Here is a 17502-nt window from a genome sequence, read left to right on the forward strand (position 1 = left end):
TCGGATAATCTAAGGCTAGCTGCTAGCTGCACTAATTGGTGGTGGTGGTGGTGGTCCAGTGAAATGCTGGAAAGCTAAAGCAGCACACAAAGTAAGATGGAAAAATACATGGGTAGGGCCATTCCTACATTCCTGTTTGTCATCACACATGGGCATAAGCCTTTACGTAGAAAAATATAATTCAAAAATTGGCCCACATTGAAGGACAAAGATGTGCCCAAACTCAACCACTCCAAGCCCTGCCCTTTGAACCTTCTTGTTCCCTATTCCAAGTTCACATTCTCTTCAGTAAGCCAGTGGATGGCCAGAGAAGGAATAAAGCCATGCAGGTGCTTGATTCCAGTCCTTAAACAACCTTCAATCTGTCAAGGTTCCATTGAAAGCCTTGAATTGCTCAATGTGCAGAAATGATTTAGCATTATCAACATTAATGTGTGAATGTCTTTGTGCGGGAGTTCTCAGGTCCCCCCACCTCTCTCTCTTAAATGTGTAGATATTTATTCAAGATTGGATGTGGTCAGAAACCCTTTTATTTTAAAGAAGATACTTTTGAGATTAGTTGAAGATTAATACTTCCTGTTTTTATAGCTACCTTATTTTTCTCTCTGTCAAAAAATGCTGTGACTGCACAGAGGTTTTTATTGCCTTTCTGCCATTGAGAGACAATGCATGCAAAATGATCAGATTCTGTTCATCTTAACCAATGCCTAGGAGATCTGCACTTCAATATGAATTGCTAATGTATAGCAATTTTTCCTTTTTAAATGGCAAAATTAGCAATAGGGTAGCTCCCGTATCTAAGGGGCATTTGATTTCTGCATCAAAAGGTGTGGGCAGTGAGGGGAACCAAGTCTTGCCCTGCCTTGCACTTTTGCATTTTGTCCTTCTCTGCTTCTATGTTGCTCTGGGTCATGTCAGTTCTAATACTGGAATTCAGCCCCTGGTACAAAACTAGTGTTGAAATTAATGGCCTGCTTTGATGCTTTTCCTCTGCAATTGGTGGGGGGGTGTCCCCTTCCCCCCCCCTCCCAGGGCAAATGCAAGTGGGTATTCTTTTAACACTACCTCCTTTATTTTATATTATCTTTATTTTGTATTTATCTTATCTGTATTTATCTTATCTTTATCTTTATTTAGTATATGAGTAATGAGCCCCTGGTGGCGCAGTGGTAAAACTGCTGCCCTGTAACAAGAAGGTTACAAGTTCAATCCTGACCAGGGGCTCAAGGTTGACTCAGCCTTCCATCCTTCCGAGGTCGGTAAAATGAGTACCCAGAATGTTGGGGGCAATATGCTAAATCATTGTCAACCGCTTAGAGAGCTCCGGCTATAGAGCGGTATATAAATGTAAGTGCTAAATGTAAGTGCTATATTTCTCTACCGCCCAAAACTTGCATCTCTGGGTAGTTTACAATTGTTGTCTATAATGCATAGATTTGTTTTGGCTACTAAAAGGGATCCTGAAATTTTACTGTAGGTAATGACTAGGAGCCACCCTAAGTGGCGCAGCAGGGAAATGCTTGACTAACAAGCAGAAGGTTGCTGGTTTGAATCTCTGCTGGTACTATATCGGGCAGCAGCGATATAGGAAGATGCACCATCTCATACTGTGCAGGAGGAGGCAATGGTAAACCCTTCCTGTATTCTACCAAAAAAACCCACAGGGCTCTGTGGGCGCCAGGAGTCAAAACTGACTTGATGACACACTTTACCTTTTAATGACTAGGAAGGATGGAGTGTGCACAGCTGGTTTTAAAAGTACACTAACTATGACTAACCAGCTTGTCTTTATTTCCAGAACTTCCTGAGAGTATGTGCCTTCAGTTTAAATGTGCTGTCCAAATTCAACTTGGCTTTGCAGCTGAATTCTCCAATGTAATGATCATCTACTTGAGGATAGTAAATAAACCACCTGAAATCACAGTGTGCAAAGCTTATGTCATGGATTTCCCCCTTGTAAGTTGGTGTCGGGCACTTGTTCATTAGAAAGGTGATGAATATGTATGAACATAAGCTGTCCGATCCTGAATCAGTCCATCTGCCTGGCAGCAGCTCTCAAAGATTTCAGGCAGGGGTCTTTCCAGCCCTATCTGAAGACGCCAGGATTGAATCTGGTACCCTTCTGCATGCAAAGCAGATGCTATTCCACTGAACTGTGTTCCCTTCCTTCATCTGAATTCCACATGTTGCCCATACACATGGTATGATCTTGGGAATGGAGGTTGTGAAGAAACAACCTATTCAGAGAGTTCTGGAAACGATAAATGTTTCATTAGTTTGCAACTATTATCTGAATGGGAAAAGAAAACTTCTAGACAACTTTGTCACAAAGTGGATCCCCAGCATGCGGACTAGCTGGTCAGCCAAATGATAGGAGGGAGATAGCCATGCAGCAGAGGAGGGTGGAGCCAAAGTAATTTAGGAAAATCCTGTCTGGGATTTTTACCCAGATTGGCTAGCAAAGGGTGATGCATCCCTAACAACAGATGGCAGAGGGAAGGTGTTTGCCCTGAACTGGGATAGGGGTGGGGAACCAGACAAAACAGGCTACGTGATGTGGTGATAGCCTCTAGCTTAGATGGCTTTAAAGGGGAATTAGAGGACAAGTTTATCAGTAGCTGCTAGTCTAGATGGCAATATGCTACCCCCAGGTTCAAAAGTAATATGCCTCTGAACCAGCTGCAGGGGAGCATCATCAGGAGGAGGAGGCTGCCTTCATCTCCCCCTTGTGCGGTTCTTGGAAGCATCTGGTTGGCCACCGCGGGAAGCAAGATGCTGGCCTTAATAGGGCTTTGGCCTGAGCTGTTAGCGGAGCTGTTCTTATGAGAGCTCCTTTTGGGGGTTAATGTTTGAAGGGGGATATAAAAGCAGGATTCATTTAATGTTTTTAGACCAGGAATTCTCAAACTTGGGGATTATGGGAGTTGAAGTCCAATAACGCCTGAGGACCCAAGTTTGAGAATCACTGTTTTAGACTCTAGCTCATGAATTGTGCTGTAAATGACCCATATACTATACACATCTGTAAAGCTAGTTCACACATTGAGTTGTTACCCATCAAATGCAGAGAAATCAAGTTGTGCACAAACTAGCCCCATTATAAGCTGGAGTACATTTAGAAGCGCTTCACATGATCAAAGTGAAGCGCCTAGAGGTGGTTGGGCTTCGCCTGCTCTCCCCACACACAAGCAGGGAGCCGTCCCTGGGTGGCCAGATCAGCCTCCCACACAATGACTGGCTCTATGATTCTGGTTCTGTGACTCTGGCTCTGTAGCGGCAGCCAGGATCAGGGGCCACCCGGCCCCTGGAAGTCCCAGGATGTCTCGTGTGAGTGTGCAGGGCATTCTGGGGAGACCCCCGAGGCCTGGAGGCTTGTTGGAGCCTCCCGGTTGGGGGTCTCCTTGGTGCAGAGCTGCGCCATGGTGACTCATGATCAGCAAAATGAGGTTAGCGGCGTGCTCGCTCCTCTAACCACGTGGGGGGTGGGATTAAGTGGGCTAATCTCTGGGAGCCGTGTGGCTCCTGGCGGTTCTCACAACTGCTTGAAAGCAGGCTGGGCTCCCTTAGCCCACTTTCGAGTGGTCATGTGAATAGCCTCCTAGTCTGTTGTTGTTTTTAAAGATGTTACCCACTTTTGATGGGATCCACATCCTTCTAAAGATAATGACCGCTTCCATTTACTTGATTCCCGCTCCCAGTTCTTCTATTATGATGGTTTTGAATTTGTACTCAATCCTAGAGATAAGTATGTTGGAACTGGGGGAGGTGGAAGAGGAAGGAAGTTTAGCTCCTGCTTTAAATCTGCAGTTTAATTTTTGCTTGTTTTTTCTTTCAACAGGACTTGGATATTGATCCTAAAGAGGCCAATAAGGGGACTCCTGAGGAAACTGGCAGCTATTTGCTTTCAAAGGATTTGCCTAAACATTGCCTCTATACTAGAATAAGTTCACTACAGAAGCTAAAGGTCACTTCACATTTCTTTTATCTTGCAAGCATTATTATTAAAAACAATTATATACCACTTTTGAATAAAAAATGCTTTCAAAGTTGTTTACTCACAAAGGACAATAGAAGATGGTTCTCTGTCCCAGAGTGGCTCACAGTTTGACCAAGCACACACAGGAGTCACTGGAGAGATTCTCTGCTGCTCGGCTGAATAGGGAGGTGGGCTCTCTCCTTTCTAAATAGGAGAGGCATTTAAAAGGTGCCTCTTTTACCCATTTAGGAAGTTTGGGTTGTTACATCAGCCACACAAATATGTTGAAATCTTTACCACTTGCCCGCTGTTCCCACTTGCCCTTTGAAATACATGGTTCCATTTTTCAGCCAAAACGTTCTTGATGTGGTTTATCTAGCACAGGCATCCCCAAACTGCGGCCCTCCAGATGTTGCTGAACTACAACTTCCAGCATACCCAGCCACAAAAAAATTGTGTCTAGGGATGCTGGGAGTTGTAGTTCAGCAACATCTGGAGGGCCGCAGTTTGGGGATGCCTGATCTAGCAAAAGGAACAAGAAAATGCTTCCTGGTCCAAAAGGGGCTTGCAAAAAGGAACACACCAGCAACACCTGCTAGAGGACTGCAGTGCTGGATAGAATAGGGACCCTTGCTATCCTTGTGCTAAATATACAGAGAGTCATCATAATCTTAAAAGGGTGCCTCTTTGCCCACTTAGCAAGGGTTCACCTTCTGTGCCCAAGGTTGGACATTTAGATTCCTATGGATGCCACTTTGGGGGTTATGAAGAGTGTGGGAGGTGTGACCTGGAGGTCTTGAGTCTTCAAGCATTCTCTGTTGAGGTTTCTCAGCGTGGCTGTCGTGTTGCCTGTGCAAATGTAGCAAGCTGTATGGGGAACCATGGAATGGAACTATTGACTCAGTAGTCAAGAGTCCCATACCACTAGTCAATGCGCTGTGTGTTGACTGTGTGTACTCAGTAGTATTGGGTAGGAAAGTGCAGCTGCTTGGCCCTTTTTGTAGCACCACAAGGCAAGAAAGAAAATCAGTAGGGGGCACAGTCACATCCCTGGGCTGCGAGTGAGGGGGCCAGGACCTTACTTGCCAGTGAGAATGCGATGCAGGATGAAGTAGCAGCTTTCCATTCCATTTCTCACCTCTGCAGTACGGGGGGGGGGGGGATCATCCTAATGGAGAACATCTGGTGTACCCTGGCTTGTGAATCCTAAATAATGATGATTTAGCATGTGCTAAAAATGGATATTTGGAGCAGACCTGTTCAAGCGTTGACTTTTGTTTCCTATGGAATGGGAACGTGCTGTGATGTTGAGGAATCGTTTCAGTTCTCTGTGACGCAAGCTGCTGTTTGACTGTGCGCATGTGTCGGTCTGCCCTCCGTCCAAGAGAAACTCTTAACGATAAAAGGGGAAATGTTCTTGGCTGTAGATTGAATGGCTGCTTCTAAATATGATGTGCTGTGTGTGGACTGTGAGGCATAGGAATAGGTTTCCCACAAACATGAGGTGGGGAGATGGGGGGGGGCGGGGCGGGGGGAGGAATGTATCCGTTTGGCCTGTCAATGCATGTGACATAAAAGCAAAAACAGCTTTATCACAATGATAGTATTGCATGTGGTTTTAATGGCAGTGTTTGTTCCTTCTCACCCCTCTCCCCCCCCCCCCCGCCCTTCTTAATGCACAGGAAGACTTAACCTTCACTGTTTGTCTGCACTATGAATATGCCGGAGTAGATGATGTCTTGGATGAAAGGAAGGTGGTGAACATTGGCAAGCCACTCATTGCTCGATTGCGCATCCACCAAGGATTCGGGAAGAATAGCTGCTTCCAGAGCTGCTGTTTTGCCCACTCGCCCGGCCCAGGGGCAGCCAAGTTCTGCCCCCCTCTTCCTAATTGCCCGTCACATTCCTATGCCGGCTTCTGCCAGCCAAGCCCTGCTCACTCAGGGAATGCTTTGCAGCCAGCAGGGTGCCACTGCAGGATGACTCCAAACAGGCTACTGGCATGGCAGTCCATGTGGCCCTATCCCAACCAGAGCAACATCCCTGTGGAGACCACCGATGAGACAGATGAACTGGAATCCAATTTCTCAGGAAGCTTAAGACTGTCTCATCCACAGTAGCCAAAATCTGCACGAGACCGTCTGTTGGCAACATTCCTCAGGCACTCAGTTGCAAGTCCGCTTCTCTGTTCTGGAATTGGAGAGAAGGGCATTGGCATTTATAGGCAGCAATGGGGTTGGCGCATACTCAAACATGGTGTTGGGTGGTGTTTTTTTGGTTTTTTTAAAGGCAACCAGAAAGGCAAGACTTCTTGTTCCATTCCCAGAAATTTTAGCTTTGTTTTTTAAACTGGAGATGAGGAAACTGCAGAACACATGGGGATACAGTAGTAAGGAAGAGTTTTACAATCTAAATCACTGATAATAGGCCCGGTTATGGGGCCATGGGAGTGTATGTATGTTGGATTTTTTAAAAAAGCAACAGTCTTCATGGATATGTACAGAGGATTGTCGTATACCAGGCCTGCACAACTTCAGCCCTCCTGCAACTCCCACTGTGTTAAATATAAATGTGCTGTGTTTTATGTTTTAATTCTGCACAACTCTAGAGACTTTTCTACTAGGCGGTATATAAATTCAATAAATAAATAAATAAATTGTCCCTGACTAATGGCCGCTGTGGCTGAGATGATGAGAGTTGTAGTCCTAACAGCAGCTGGAGGGCACAGGTTGTGCAGCTCTGTAGTATGCCTTTGAACCACGGATGCGGAGGACAAACCGACCAGAGAGGCCTCTTGTCCTGCTTGTGCTCTTTCCAGAGGCATCTGCATGGCCAAAGCTGGACCAGAACCTTTGGTCAGATCTAGCCTGGGTCTTCTTCTTTCTGTTCTCTGAAAATGCTGGGATCTGGCTTCTGGTACCAAAAACTCGGCAGCCAAGCTGGGATAAACAAAAGAAACTGCATCATAAGCTTCCATTTACTCAGAAGCCAGTTGCATTGCACAAGATCAGTGTTTGCAATTAGTAAAAAAGGGCATATTTTTCTGTAGGCTTATGAGTGTACCTGGACTTGTTTTAGTTACCACGAGTGAAATGGGTTTCCTCGTCTGATTTACAGATTGCCTTGTATGTGTTAAGTTTAGCATTCCATTCTTCTGTGTAACCTCAGCCCTATTGGGACATTACATTGCACATACATACATGTGTTTGTGTGGATGACTGTACCTGTGCTCCTTTTAAAAATGAACCTGGATGTAAGGTAAAGTGTGCCGTCAAGTCGATTTCGACTCCTGGCGCCCACAGAGCCCTGTGGTTTTCTCTGGTAGAATACAGGAGGGGCTTACCATTGCCTCCTCCCATGCAGTACAAGATGATGCCTTTCAGCATCTTCCTATATCGCTGCTGCCCGATATAGTGCCAGCGGGGATTCGAACTGGGAACCTTCTGCTTATTTGTCAAACATTTGAACCTGGATGTAGGCCGCTAGAAATGCCGGCTGTGAATAGGAAGTATACTGAAGCACTTGCATTCAACACAGCATGTGAATGACTGTACCTGCATGCAGATCTGTGCACTGTACACAGATTGTATTAGTGTTGGACTTAATGTATGAATAGGGCTTTAGTCTCCTCATAACTACTGGCATGTGCAGTCTAGGTTTCTGGGGGAAACTAATCCCAAGCTAACAGGGAACATTGATTTGTTGGAAACTATGAAACCGCCCATGGTTCTTGACTCTCCATAGCCTCTTTTTTTTTTTTTACTATGGAGTCTTGGATGTGCTGATCAAAGGGAGTAAAGGACTCTCAACACAGAGGGGTGTGTGTACTGAGGAAGCAGCGGAGAGACAGCTGGCTCCAAACTCTGAAGACCATTGTATCGTAGCTGATAATTTCATCCATGCACAGCCCTAAAGGGAAGAGAGTGAGGGGGACCCCTCTACTCTCTTAAGTCCAAGGAGTCAAAGGATGTTAAAGAGATGCTGTATACCTGGCTGGCCAACCTGAGGCTCTCCAGCTGTTGTTGGACTACAACTCTTATCTTTTTTATTATTATTATTGTGAGCCCTTTGGGGTCAGGGATCCATCTTATTTATATATGATTTCTCTATGTAAACCGCTTTGGAAAAATTTGTTGAAAAGCGGTATATAAATATTTGTTGTTGTTGTTGTTATCATCCCAAGATTACAATAAATTGTGTCTGGGGGTGATAATAATTGTAGTCCAGCTGGAGAGCCTCTGATTGACCACCCTGCTGTATGTTGTGCCTCCTTCCCAATGCCTGGGGCTGTTTGTTTGTGTCTCTCTATGTGTCTCTTGTCTTCCTGTTGTTTGCATTCCTCCTCATAGGAGGCTATGCTGAGTGGCTACTAGGGATGTGCACGAGCCAGTTTGGAGGCCCTTTCATATGCCTTTGAACCAGTTCAAATGTCCTGCGGTTCAGCTGGTTCAAAGGTGGCGGAGTATCTTTGACAGGGGAGGGTGCTCTTACCATTGCGTTTCCCCCCGCCTGCTCTGTCTTTTAAAGCGGTCCAATGGGGCGGCAGCATACCTCTTTGCCGCCCCGGTGCCACCTCAGACCAGAAGTGCCCGTTGTGCATGCGCACCCTCCCCATCCTTAAATATATCCCCACCACCACCTTCGAACCGGCAGGTGCTGGTTCCATGCACACCACTAGTGGCTACAGCCATGCTGTTAATGTGCTTCTGAAGGAGTAGGGCAGGAGGATAATTTAAAGGCATGATAGAAACTGCAGCCTGGGAGATGACTGTACATGGATAGGAACACTCATTATCCCAAACCTTTCTTCTATTATTTTGTTTGATGCCCTTTATTTATAATTCCTGGCCTTGTGTCATTCTCCAGCTGTGAAACTAGATGCCAGTATGGTCCAGCCATTTAATTTGGACTTGGAAATTCTGAGTTTGGACCTCAGCTCACTCAGTCTCTAGGTACACTTTTGTATCGTAGCTGCATTTTCCAATTGCTAAAATGGAATTTTATCGTTTGCAATTCTCACATATTCTATGCAGAAAATGCTGTATAAATATTATACTGTTACAGTAGATGTCGGCCTCACTGAATGTTGATATTTGCCAGTAATGCTTAAGATTTTAAGTGACTGGCAGGAAATGCCAGTGACTGATATCCTGACTAAATTATTCAGTAATACTACTCAGGAGTTACGTAAAAGACTACTAAATTTCAATAGAACTTTCTTTAGTAAATATAGTCAGGATGTCAGCCAGTGAATTGTGACACCAGAAAATTACAAGGCTAAGTGAGGGTCTTTAGTGAACTTGTTTCACACTCCTTTCTATTGTTTACTGATAAGGGGACAGGGCTTTCCATGGTGCAGATGTAAATGTTGAACGCGAGCCGTTGATACAATCATTCCTGACACTTACCAATATGTCTTAAGAAGCTTCAAGTTGCCTTCAATAAATGACAGAGCTTCACCTGCATTTGTATAATTGACTGGTAAATGCTGGCATTTACCAAAACTGAGTATAAATTCTCCAGTCAAGAATTAAATTGGTCTTCTGACATTCTTACACATATTGTACCTAACAAATGAATTTTTGGTTGACTTGAAAGATACTGTACTCCAAATAAAAGGTTTATGTCAACATTGGCCTCTTTCTTATCCCAAACCCCAAGTTTCCCCTTTAACCCTAAATCACTTTGGTCATTGTGGCTGGGGGTGATGGGAGGTATAGTCCAACAATAGCTGGGGACCCAAGGGTGGAAACCATGCCCTAAATGATCCCCTTTTGCTTTGCCTTTTATGGCTGCAGGCGTTCATCTTACAGATTACGGTACAGAGGACTTTGGAAACATGGGTAGAACAGGAAGGGATGCAACTTGATGCAGTGAGGATAATGGTGGGGGAAGAAACTGCTGAGAGAATGAGGCCATACGATGCAATTAACACATTTGGTATTTCTATTAGGCACCAGTGTGAAATTGTATTTACATAAAAGGCAGTTTGGGGGCAGAGTAGAGTTGCTATGTTTTGCACTGGCCCTATGATAGCATACAACTTCTATTATATTCACCTGGGTGTGCCTTGGAATGTGCGTCCCAGAGCCCAGCTGATTGGCTGGGCGGTGGATGCGCCTGATTGGCTGAGGCTTACCCAGGAGGATTGGTTGCTGCCGCGGCGGCCCAGCCATGGAGGCCAGGGGTGGCCAGCCCGGCCCGACCACAGAGGCAAGGCCCAGGAAGGGGGAAAGAAAGTGGCGGAGGGAGAGAAGTGGCAGTGGGGAGGAGAGGTGGCTGGGTCCGGAAGCAGAGACTGGGGCAGATAGCGGGGTGGCGGAGAGGTAACCGCTGGCCCCAAAGAGCGCACAGATGCTCTGTGCAGGGTTGGCTGGTAAATCTTTAATCTTCCTTCCCAGCAGAAGCTGGTCCAGTAAGAGGCTCCGCCAGTTTTCACAGTTTCACGACCTGCAACATGCTTCTAGGAATATTTCCACCCCACCCCCTGGAAAGGTGAATAAGGAGGACTTGTACAAAGTGAGACTTTTCAGATGATGTGTGCCCTGATACTGGTGGAAGGTGAAGAAGAACTTGAGGTAGCTCAGATTCTAGACTCTCAGGTGCCTAAAGTATCTCATAGACTGGAAAAGATACGGGCCCGAGGAGCATTGCTTGTTGGAGGATGCTGTTGACGTGCATGCTCCAGTGTTGGTACATCAGTTCCATCAGTGTAACTCGCACAAGCCTGGCCCCCTGGAGGGGGGGATGGTATCATGGCTGAGCCTGTCGCCAACCCCTCTCCCTCCAGTGACGATTCACCATCGGAGACCAAAGAGTGAGGAACTGGTGCCGGCCCTCATCCTGGATTTTACCAGTGAAGAAGAAGGGGATAGAGCCAACTTCGACAACACTGCTGAGCTAGAAGCCGAGGAAGCTCCAGGGGCAGAAACCACCAAGGAAACCCCTTTAGGGTCAGAGACCCCTGAGGTCACACTTGGGAAATCTCAACCCACTGCAGAGTTGGCCTCTCTTTATCTCCCCCCGCCCCCATCAGCATACTGGCACTGTCCGCAGTTACAGGGAAACCAGCTGGAATGGCGGGGAAGTGCCAGACTCCAGGCAATGGCCCCTTTAAGGCCAGGACACTCCAGGCATGGAGGCGGGGCTGTGGAAGAGCAGTGCAAATCGTTGCCAGCGCCTCATAATTACAAGGGTCTCAGTCTTCAGTTGAGCAAGTTTATAGCTCGCATACTGGCAAGGAAAAAGTAAAAGGGGAAACGTGACTCTGAAATGTGCTTTGTCCTTTTCACTTTGTTACCTGTGTATGTTTTGCAAAGGGCCGTGCTTCAAGAGCCCCATTGCCTGTTGAGATCATCTGGAGAGGTTTGTTTACAGTTGCCTTGTCTGGGGGCTACTCGGGGACGGGCCTTCTCCGTTGCTGTCCCTGGGCTTTGGAATGCGCCCCCTGTTGAAAAAAGAGCCTCCCCAACTCTGGCAACTTTTAAAAAGGCACTGAAGGCATGTTTGTTCATCCAGGCTTTTAATTAGATTTATAGTTTTTAATGTTGGGTTTTGAATTTTTTAATGTTTTGGTCATTTTTGGTTTTTGTTTAATTTCTATTGTTTTTATTGTACACCACCCATAGACACAGGTTTTGGGCGACATAAAAGTATGTTAAATAAACAGCAGGTTTTAAAAAAACAAAAAACTATTGCATAACAGCATTGCATCACTTGGTGCAGGATGGCTACACTGTACGTGCTTTAAGAGCAAGACCCGGGTCCTTAAAGGATCCCATCCATGTAGTTTGCAAGCAATTTAAGAGACTCCAATTAGTGTGGAGCTTGCATTGCCATGGTAACAGCTCTTTTCACAGCTTTGGCACTGGGAAAACCCTCCTTGGCTTCCTCCTACAACCTAAGAGATGGGAGTCTTGTTCAGCACATTGCAAGATGAAGCCCATAGTGATGAAAGTCGTCTCTCTGCTTTCATCTTTGTGGGACTTGCTCCTGTGCTGCACTGAATGTGCTTCCTGCCCCTGGGAATCCAGTCAGTAGCACATGTTTCTGTATTACATGAGCAAAGTTTAAAATAGTCAAGCAGCTCTGCAAGACTGAACTTGGGGGTAGCTCTGCATTTTGTTGTACTTCGAAAGAAACTGCCCCAGTCCTTCAGATCTCCAGGAGGTTTTACAGACAGGGCTTCCCTCCCCCTCCCCTCCGAATCCACTCCTGATTGGAGTGTGCCAGTCCACATATTCACTGGATTTAACCCAACTTCCCTGCGGGCTATCAGGGACCAAGACAGACAGGGCTTTGTTTTTCTCTGAAGGGAGGCTGCAAATTCTGACTTAGCCTAAGTTATGTCCAGGGTAAAAAAAATCCTCTATTTCCAGCAGCTTTGCGGGGGGCGGGGGGAACTCTGGGGTTTCTGCTTTCTCCAAAGGTGTTGGTGGAGGTGCTGATTATGTGAAGGAGGTGCTGATGGCTATGCAAATGGTCCATCTAATCCCTCAAATTAAAATGCCTCACATCTGCTGCGAACCGGATTCACTCTTCAGATACCCCAAGGCATAGAGCCATGTGTGAAAAACCTCCTGGTGCAAGATCTGCAAAAAACAGGGTATGTTGAGCTTACGTTATCAGTTACAATGACAAAAAGTATTTGCAGCCCCTCCATAGTGGGTCCTGGGTCCTGCCCCCAAGTCGCCCACCAGGTTTATTGGAATGGGGTGGGGAGGTGCTGCTTCTACAGCCTTTCAACACCCCCCTCCCCCTCCAAGGACTCTCAAGCCAACCAGAATCTAAGATTTAGTTCTATCTGGGTGTGAAGCCTGGGTTTGGCTTCACCACCCAGACTGCACATAGGATCTGCAGACTGAATGCAGAAAAACGTCCTGCACACAGAAAACTAGTGTGTCAGGGAGAGTAGTCCTAGCCTACTTTACCTGATGTAAAGTGTTCTCTGTATACCAGAGGGGTTATTGTTTGAAGGAGCACTACCTATGCTACTATATACTATATGCTACCTATCAGCCTAATGTGGCTTCCAGGACCTCCCAACTACATTTTCCCACATTGTTGGTGCTGACGTGCACCACGACAGCTGTCTCCTCCCCAGCCTATCTAGACGCTGCGTGATGTTCGCAACCTTTGCACCAGGCAGGCAAGTCACCATGCGGTCAACACGCAGGTCACAAACCCATCTCTTCATACCTCTTCATACCTCTAAATCGCTCACTACAAGGAGGTCCCCACCCCCCGGAGCAGTATCCCCTGTGCGAGAGGATATGGGTTCATCTTCCATGGAAGGAGTCTCTTCTAAAGGAGCATGTCCCTCTTCCTCAGACCAATGTCTCCTCCTTCCCCGAGACCTTCATTCTTCCTGACAGCAGAGGAGCTATCAGCCTTGGAGTGGGATGCCTCTATCACTTCCCTGAAGGTCTCGTCCACATGCCTCTCTGTCTTTCTGAGCTTCTCCAGATCCGCCACCTTGGTCTCAAGGGAACGTACTTCTTCCCTGAGAGCCAGGAGCTCCTTGCACCAAGCATACCCATGACTTCTGGCCATGGGGCGAGTAGTGATACATATGGCAGTCTGTGCAATACGCTGGGAAGTGCCCCCTCCTCTACTGGCTTTCTATCTTCATAACTGGTTTTGTTGGCAGTTTACAGTATTTAGAGATAGTTTATTAGAAGAATAGGTCTCAGCCCTAATGGTCAGCTATTTAACTGTCCAAACTTCCTTTCTCAAGAATATGAGGGAAGGATTAGTTCTTCTATGAGGGAGGGATTTGTACTCCTTGTGACTTGTTCCAAGTTCCCCTGTACACCTCCCACTAAACTCCCACAAATCTCCAGTGCCCTGTCTGCTATCCCTGTTCGCTATGTTCTCAGGCCTTCACCTCTTATGTAGAGAAGAGGCTTCAAACTGAGACACAGGAAGAGGCCTTCACCTCTTATGTAGAGAAGAGGCTTCAAACTGAGACACAGGAATGTGGCTCAAAGGGCAGCCCTAGCTGACTCCACCCCCTCCAGGCAAGGAGAAACAAAAACTGGATGCCACAGGAGTTTGCTAGCCCTGGCAAATAACAAACACACAGACTAGGATTTACCCCTTAAAGAGAAACCAGCCCCTCAAAATCTCCCCTCCTCCTGTCAGTTAGTTTGAAGGGTGGGGGGAGGCTTGATGTTTTATTTAGAAAAGTTTGCTCACCTCCTGAAGCTGCTTCCAGAGTAGGCTTCAAACTGAGTCAGCACCAAATGCAGGGAATTTAAACACCTGGCTTTGCAACCGACTTGTTCCTTTACGCCTACGAAGGAGGCACCTCCTTCCTGGTGTATGAAGGTGTGATTCAGCTGCAAACTCCCCACCTTTGCCAAGGACTTGGAGCTAGTGAGTCTTGCAGCATACCAGTGGCAGGGCTGTCCTTAGGGCATGGCAAGCAGGGCGACTGCCCTGGGCCCCTCTCTCTTAACCCCCATTAGAATTAACTGGAAGGGGCCCCTGCACTGACTGATCTGCCCTGGGCCCCGCACCCCACCAGGGCTCTCTAAGGACAGCCCTGCCAGTTGGGAACCTGGCCTGCCTGGTCACAGCAGAACTTTGGGTGCTTTCAGAGCTGCAGATGTTGCAGAGCGAAAAGGAAGCACTTGCTGTTTCTCTATTGAATGCTTTGTTTTATGTTTTATATTTTATATTTTGACGTGCTGTGAGGTGCCCTTTAGGGCTCATTGGAGTCACAGGGCCGAGTACAAACTGCAAAAACAATGCATCTTGTACAGGCCTGTGTAGAATCCAAGGAGAGAGCTGTGGTATGCAAGGACAAGATGGTGTTCTTGAATCAGGAATATTAATGGTTTCATAAGATAGATATTATTTAGCGAGGCAAGTGCAGCCTGCCTTCAGTGCTCTTGCTTCTGGCTGTTTGTTAGCCCCACCTCAACACCAGGACTGAAATAAAAGTAACAAAAGCACCATTCAAAAGCTGGCCTGGATCAAGGAATGGATTAACCAAAAACATCACAAGCAGCTTATTGGGCATGCCATGTGCCTTGTGTTGAAGGACACCTGATGCTGTCCTTTTTGTGCTTCCAAGTTGCACTACCTACCTACTTTGGCCTGCTCTGGAATCCCTGCCTCTCCTTGCCCTGTGCTCTTTTTTATTAGTCAATTGTTACTTTTATTTAGATGACTGTTCCTTGTCTTTTTACTTAACCGGACCCTGGAAAGAGATGGGGTGAGATAACTCCAAAAGCAGCAAGGTTGAGCATTCCAGACTGGGAGCTGGTTCACTCTCTGAGGCAGCAGGAAGGGTACGTCCCTCCCCAGAACCCACTGGGAAGGGCACGACCCTCCTGGTGCACAGGGGAGTGAGCCAGCTCCAAAGCTAGGGTGTTTAAGCTTGCTGCTCTGGAAGCGGCCTCATCCCATGATGCATTGGAATTGGCACGTTTTACTCCGTCCTGGGGCATAAGGGAGCTAGGTAGTTCCCTGCTTTTGGAGCTGAGTCAGAGCGGCTGGCATGCTGGCCCCTGCCAGAGTGACACACTGGTTGGGAAATTCTGTCTACATTCATCTGTAGCTCCTTCTGCTTCCTCTTCCTGGAGGGATGAGTCTGAAACTGACTGTATCAAGATCATCACTTTCCAGGGGCCAGAAGAGACTGCCCCATACACCTTCCTGGCTGGATCCCTAACAAACTGTACTTTTTAGCCTACTTTCCAGTAGGCTTATGAGATCACTCAGCATTCTGTGTGTGTCCCCCTCTATCAACTTCGCAATGCCTAGACCAGTGTGAACGAAATCGGGTACAGTTACAGGGACACATAGGGAAACCTCAACGGCATAGTTTGTGGTGATGTCATGCAAGGTGCAAGTGGGCTAACTTGTGAACCGCTTAACTGATTTGAACCAAATTTGTTACAGCTGTGGGGACACATAGGGATGCCCAAATGGTGTGGTGTGTGATGATGTCATCCACTCCAATTCAAGATGGTGGCCATGTGAACATCTGGGGTGCAGGCGGGCTAATTTGAAGACTGTCTAACCAATTTAAACCAAACTAGGTACAGTTGCAGTGAGTGACACACAGGGACACCTTAACGGCATAGTTTGTGATGATGTCATCCATACCAAATCAAGATGGCGCACACGTAAACTTCGGAGGCACAAGTGGGCTAACTTGTGAATCACTTAACCGATTTGAACCAAATTTGCTACAGCTATAGGGACATCTCAATGGCACAGATTGTGACAAAGTCATCCAACCCAATTCAAGATGGTGGACACGTAAACATTTTAAGGCGCAAGTGCACTACTTTGTGGACAGTACTGATTTGATCCAAATTTGCTATAGCTGTATGGACACATGGGAATGCCCCAATGGTGTAGTTTGTGATGATGTCATCCACCCCAATCCAAAATGGTGGACGCATTAACTTTTGAGGTGCAAGAGATCTAACTTGTGGACCTGGATTTGAACCACATTTAGTCCAGTTGTAGAGGTAGTGAAAAGAAAGTAGGCTGATTAGTTCTTACTAGAGCAACTTGTTAAAGTTGTAGGACCTTGGCTAAAAAAGCAGAGTGTAAATAAATACAAGAAGTGTTCTGGAATCCTCTGAACCTTTCAGCTTCTTAGATGGAAATGGGGCACTTGCCCATCCAGGCTAAAGTTCATAAGCTTTGGCATGGAATCAGAGGAGGGGATCTAGGGACATCCTGCAATAAGATTCTACCCAATGTTTTCTATTCTCCATTCTGCCTGTTTACTGTGCTTAATCTTATATTTTGAAGAATTTCTTTGTGGGTGTGTCTGTGCAAAAGAAAGTCATACTTCTTGATTACTTACAGATACCAAATTTTGCACACACAACCCTGCCACTTAAATTAGCTGAATGCACAACATTTTACTTTGGAATATGCTGGGGTATAGTATTTTTAATAATTAATCAGATTTTAACAGTTACTGTTCTGAACAGTTTTCTCACACTCAATAATCAGATAAATAATTCATAAACAACATGGTGCCAAAGAGAAGCAGAAGATTCAAATTTACTATGATTCAAATTCCTCATATATGGTAATTAGTCAATAAAATGAATGTTTGAAGTTGAAATCCTACACTTCAAACTACTCATTTACTTCTCTTTCCCCAACACATTAATAAAACATTCTATAACATATATATTTCTTGAACTTGCCTATAAGTGTAATCTACACAAAATGATTGGCCAGTCAATGAAGGACCTCACCTATTAGTCTTAAATATTTCATTTCCTCTTTCAGTGTGTAACCGAAGTCGGACAGCCTATCTCTTTTATTTACTATCTGGGATGGAAACTGCTTTCAAGGAGTCTGTATGTATTATTTGCATGTGTCTATGCAATCTGAAAGCAAATCTGTAACAAATAATTTAGATTCTATACCCTGAAAATTAATATCCATATTAACTTTAGAGTTTGTAATACACTGGAGTGGAAAAGTCAAGTGCCATGCACGTGATTTTTGACACAACATTGCCTTCCATTTTCATTAATTTTTTC

The 17502-nt window shown here is 45.9% G+C and overlaps 1 protein-coding gene across 2 annotated transcripts in view; it reads left to right on the forward strand.

Annotated features, from left to right (window-relative positions):
* Positions 1–9606, forward strand: part of MALT1 (MALT1 paracaspase) — a 56213-nt gene extending 46607 nt beyond the window's left edge. For both annotated transcript variants that reach the window (XM_053297733.1, XM_053297734.1), the window contains 3 exons: positions 1799–1956; positions 3839–3964; positions 5659–9606. In XM_053297733.1, coding sequence (XP_053153708.1) covers positions 1799–1956; positions 3839–3964; positions 5659–6096 — 722 coding nt within the window. In that variant the 3' untranslated portion in view covers positions 6097–9606. The remainder of the gene's footprint in view (positions 1–1798; positions 1957–3838; positions 3965–5658) is intronic.
* The last annotated feature ends 7896 nt before the right edge of the window (positions 9607–17502 follow it).

This window comes from Hemicordylus capensis, chromosome 2 (assembly GCF_027244095.1).
Source record: "Hemicordylus capensis ecotype Gifberg chromosome 2, rHemCap1.1.pri, whole genome shotgun sequence".
NCBI lineage: Eukaryota > Metazoa > Chordata > Lepidosauria > Squamata > Cordylidae > Hemicordylus > Hemicordylus capensis.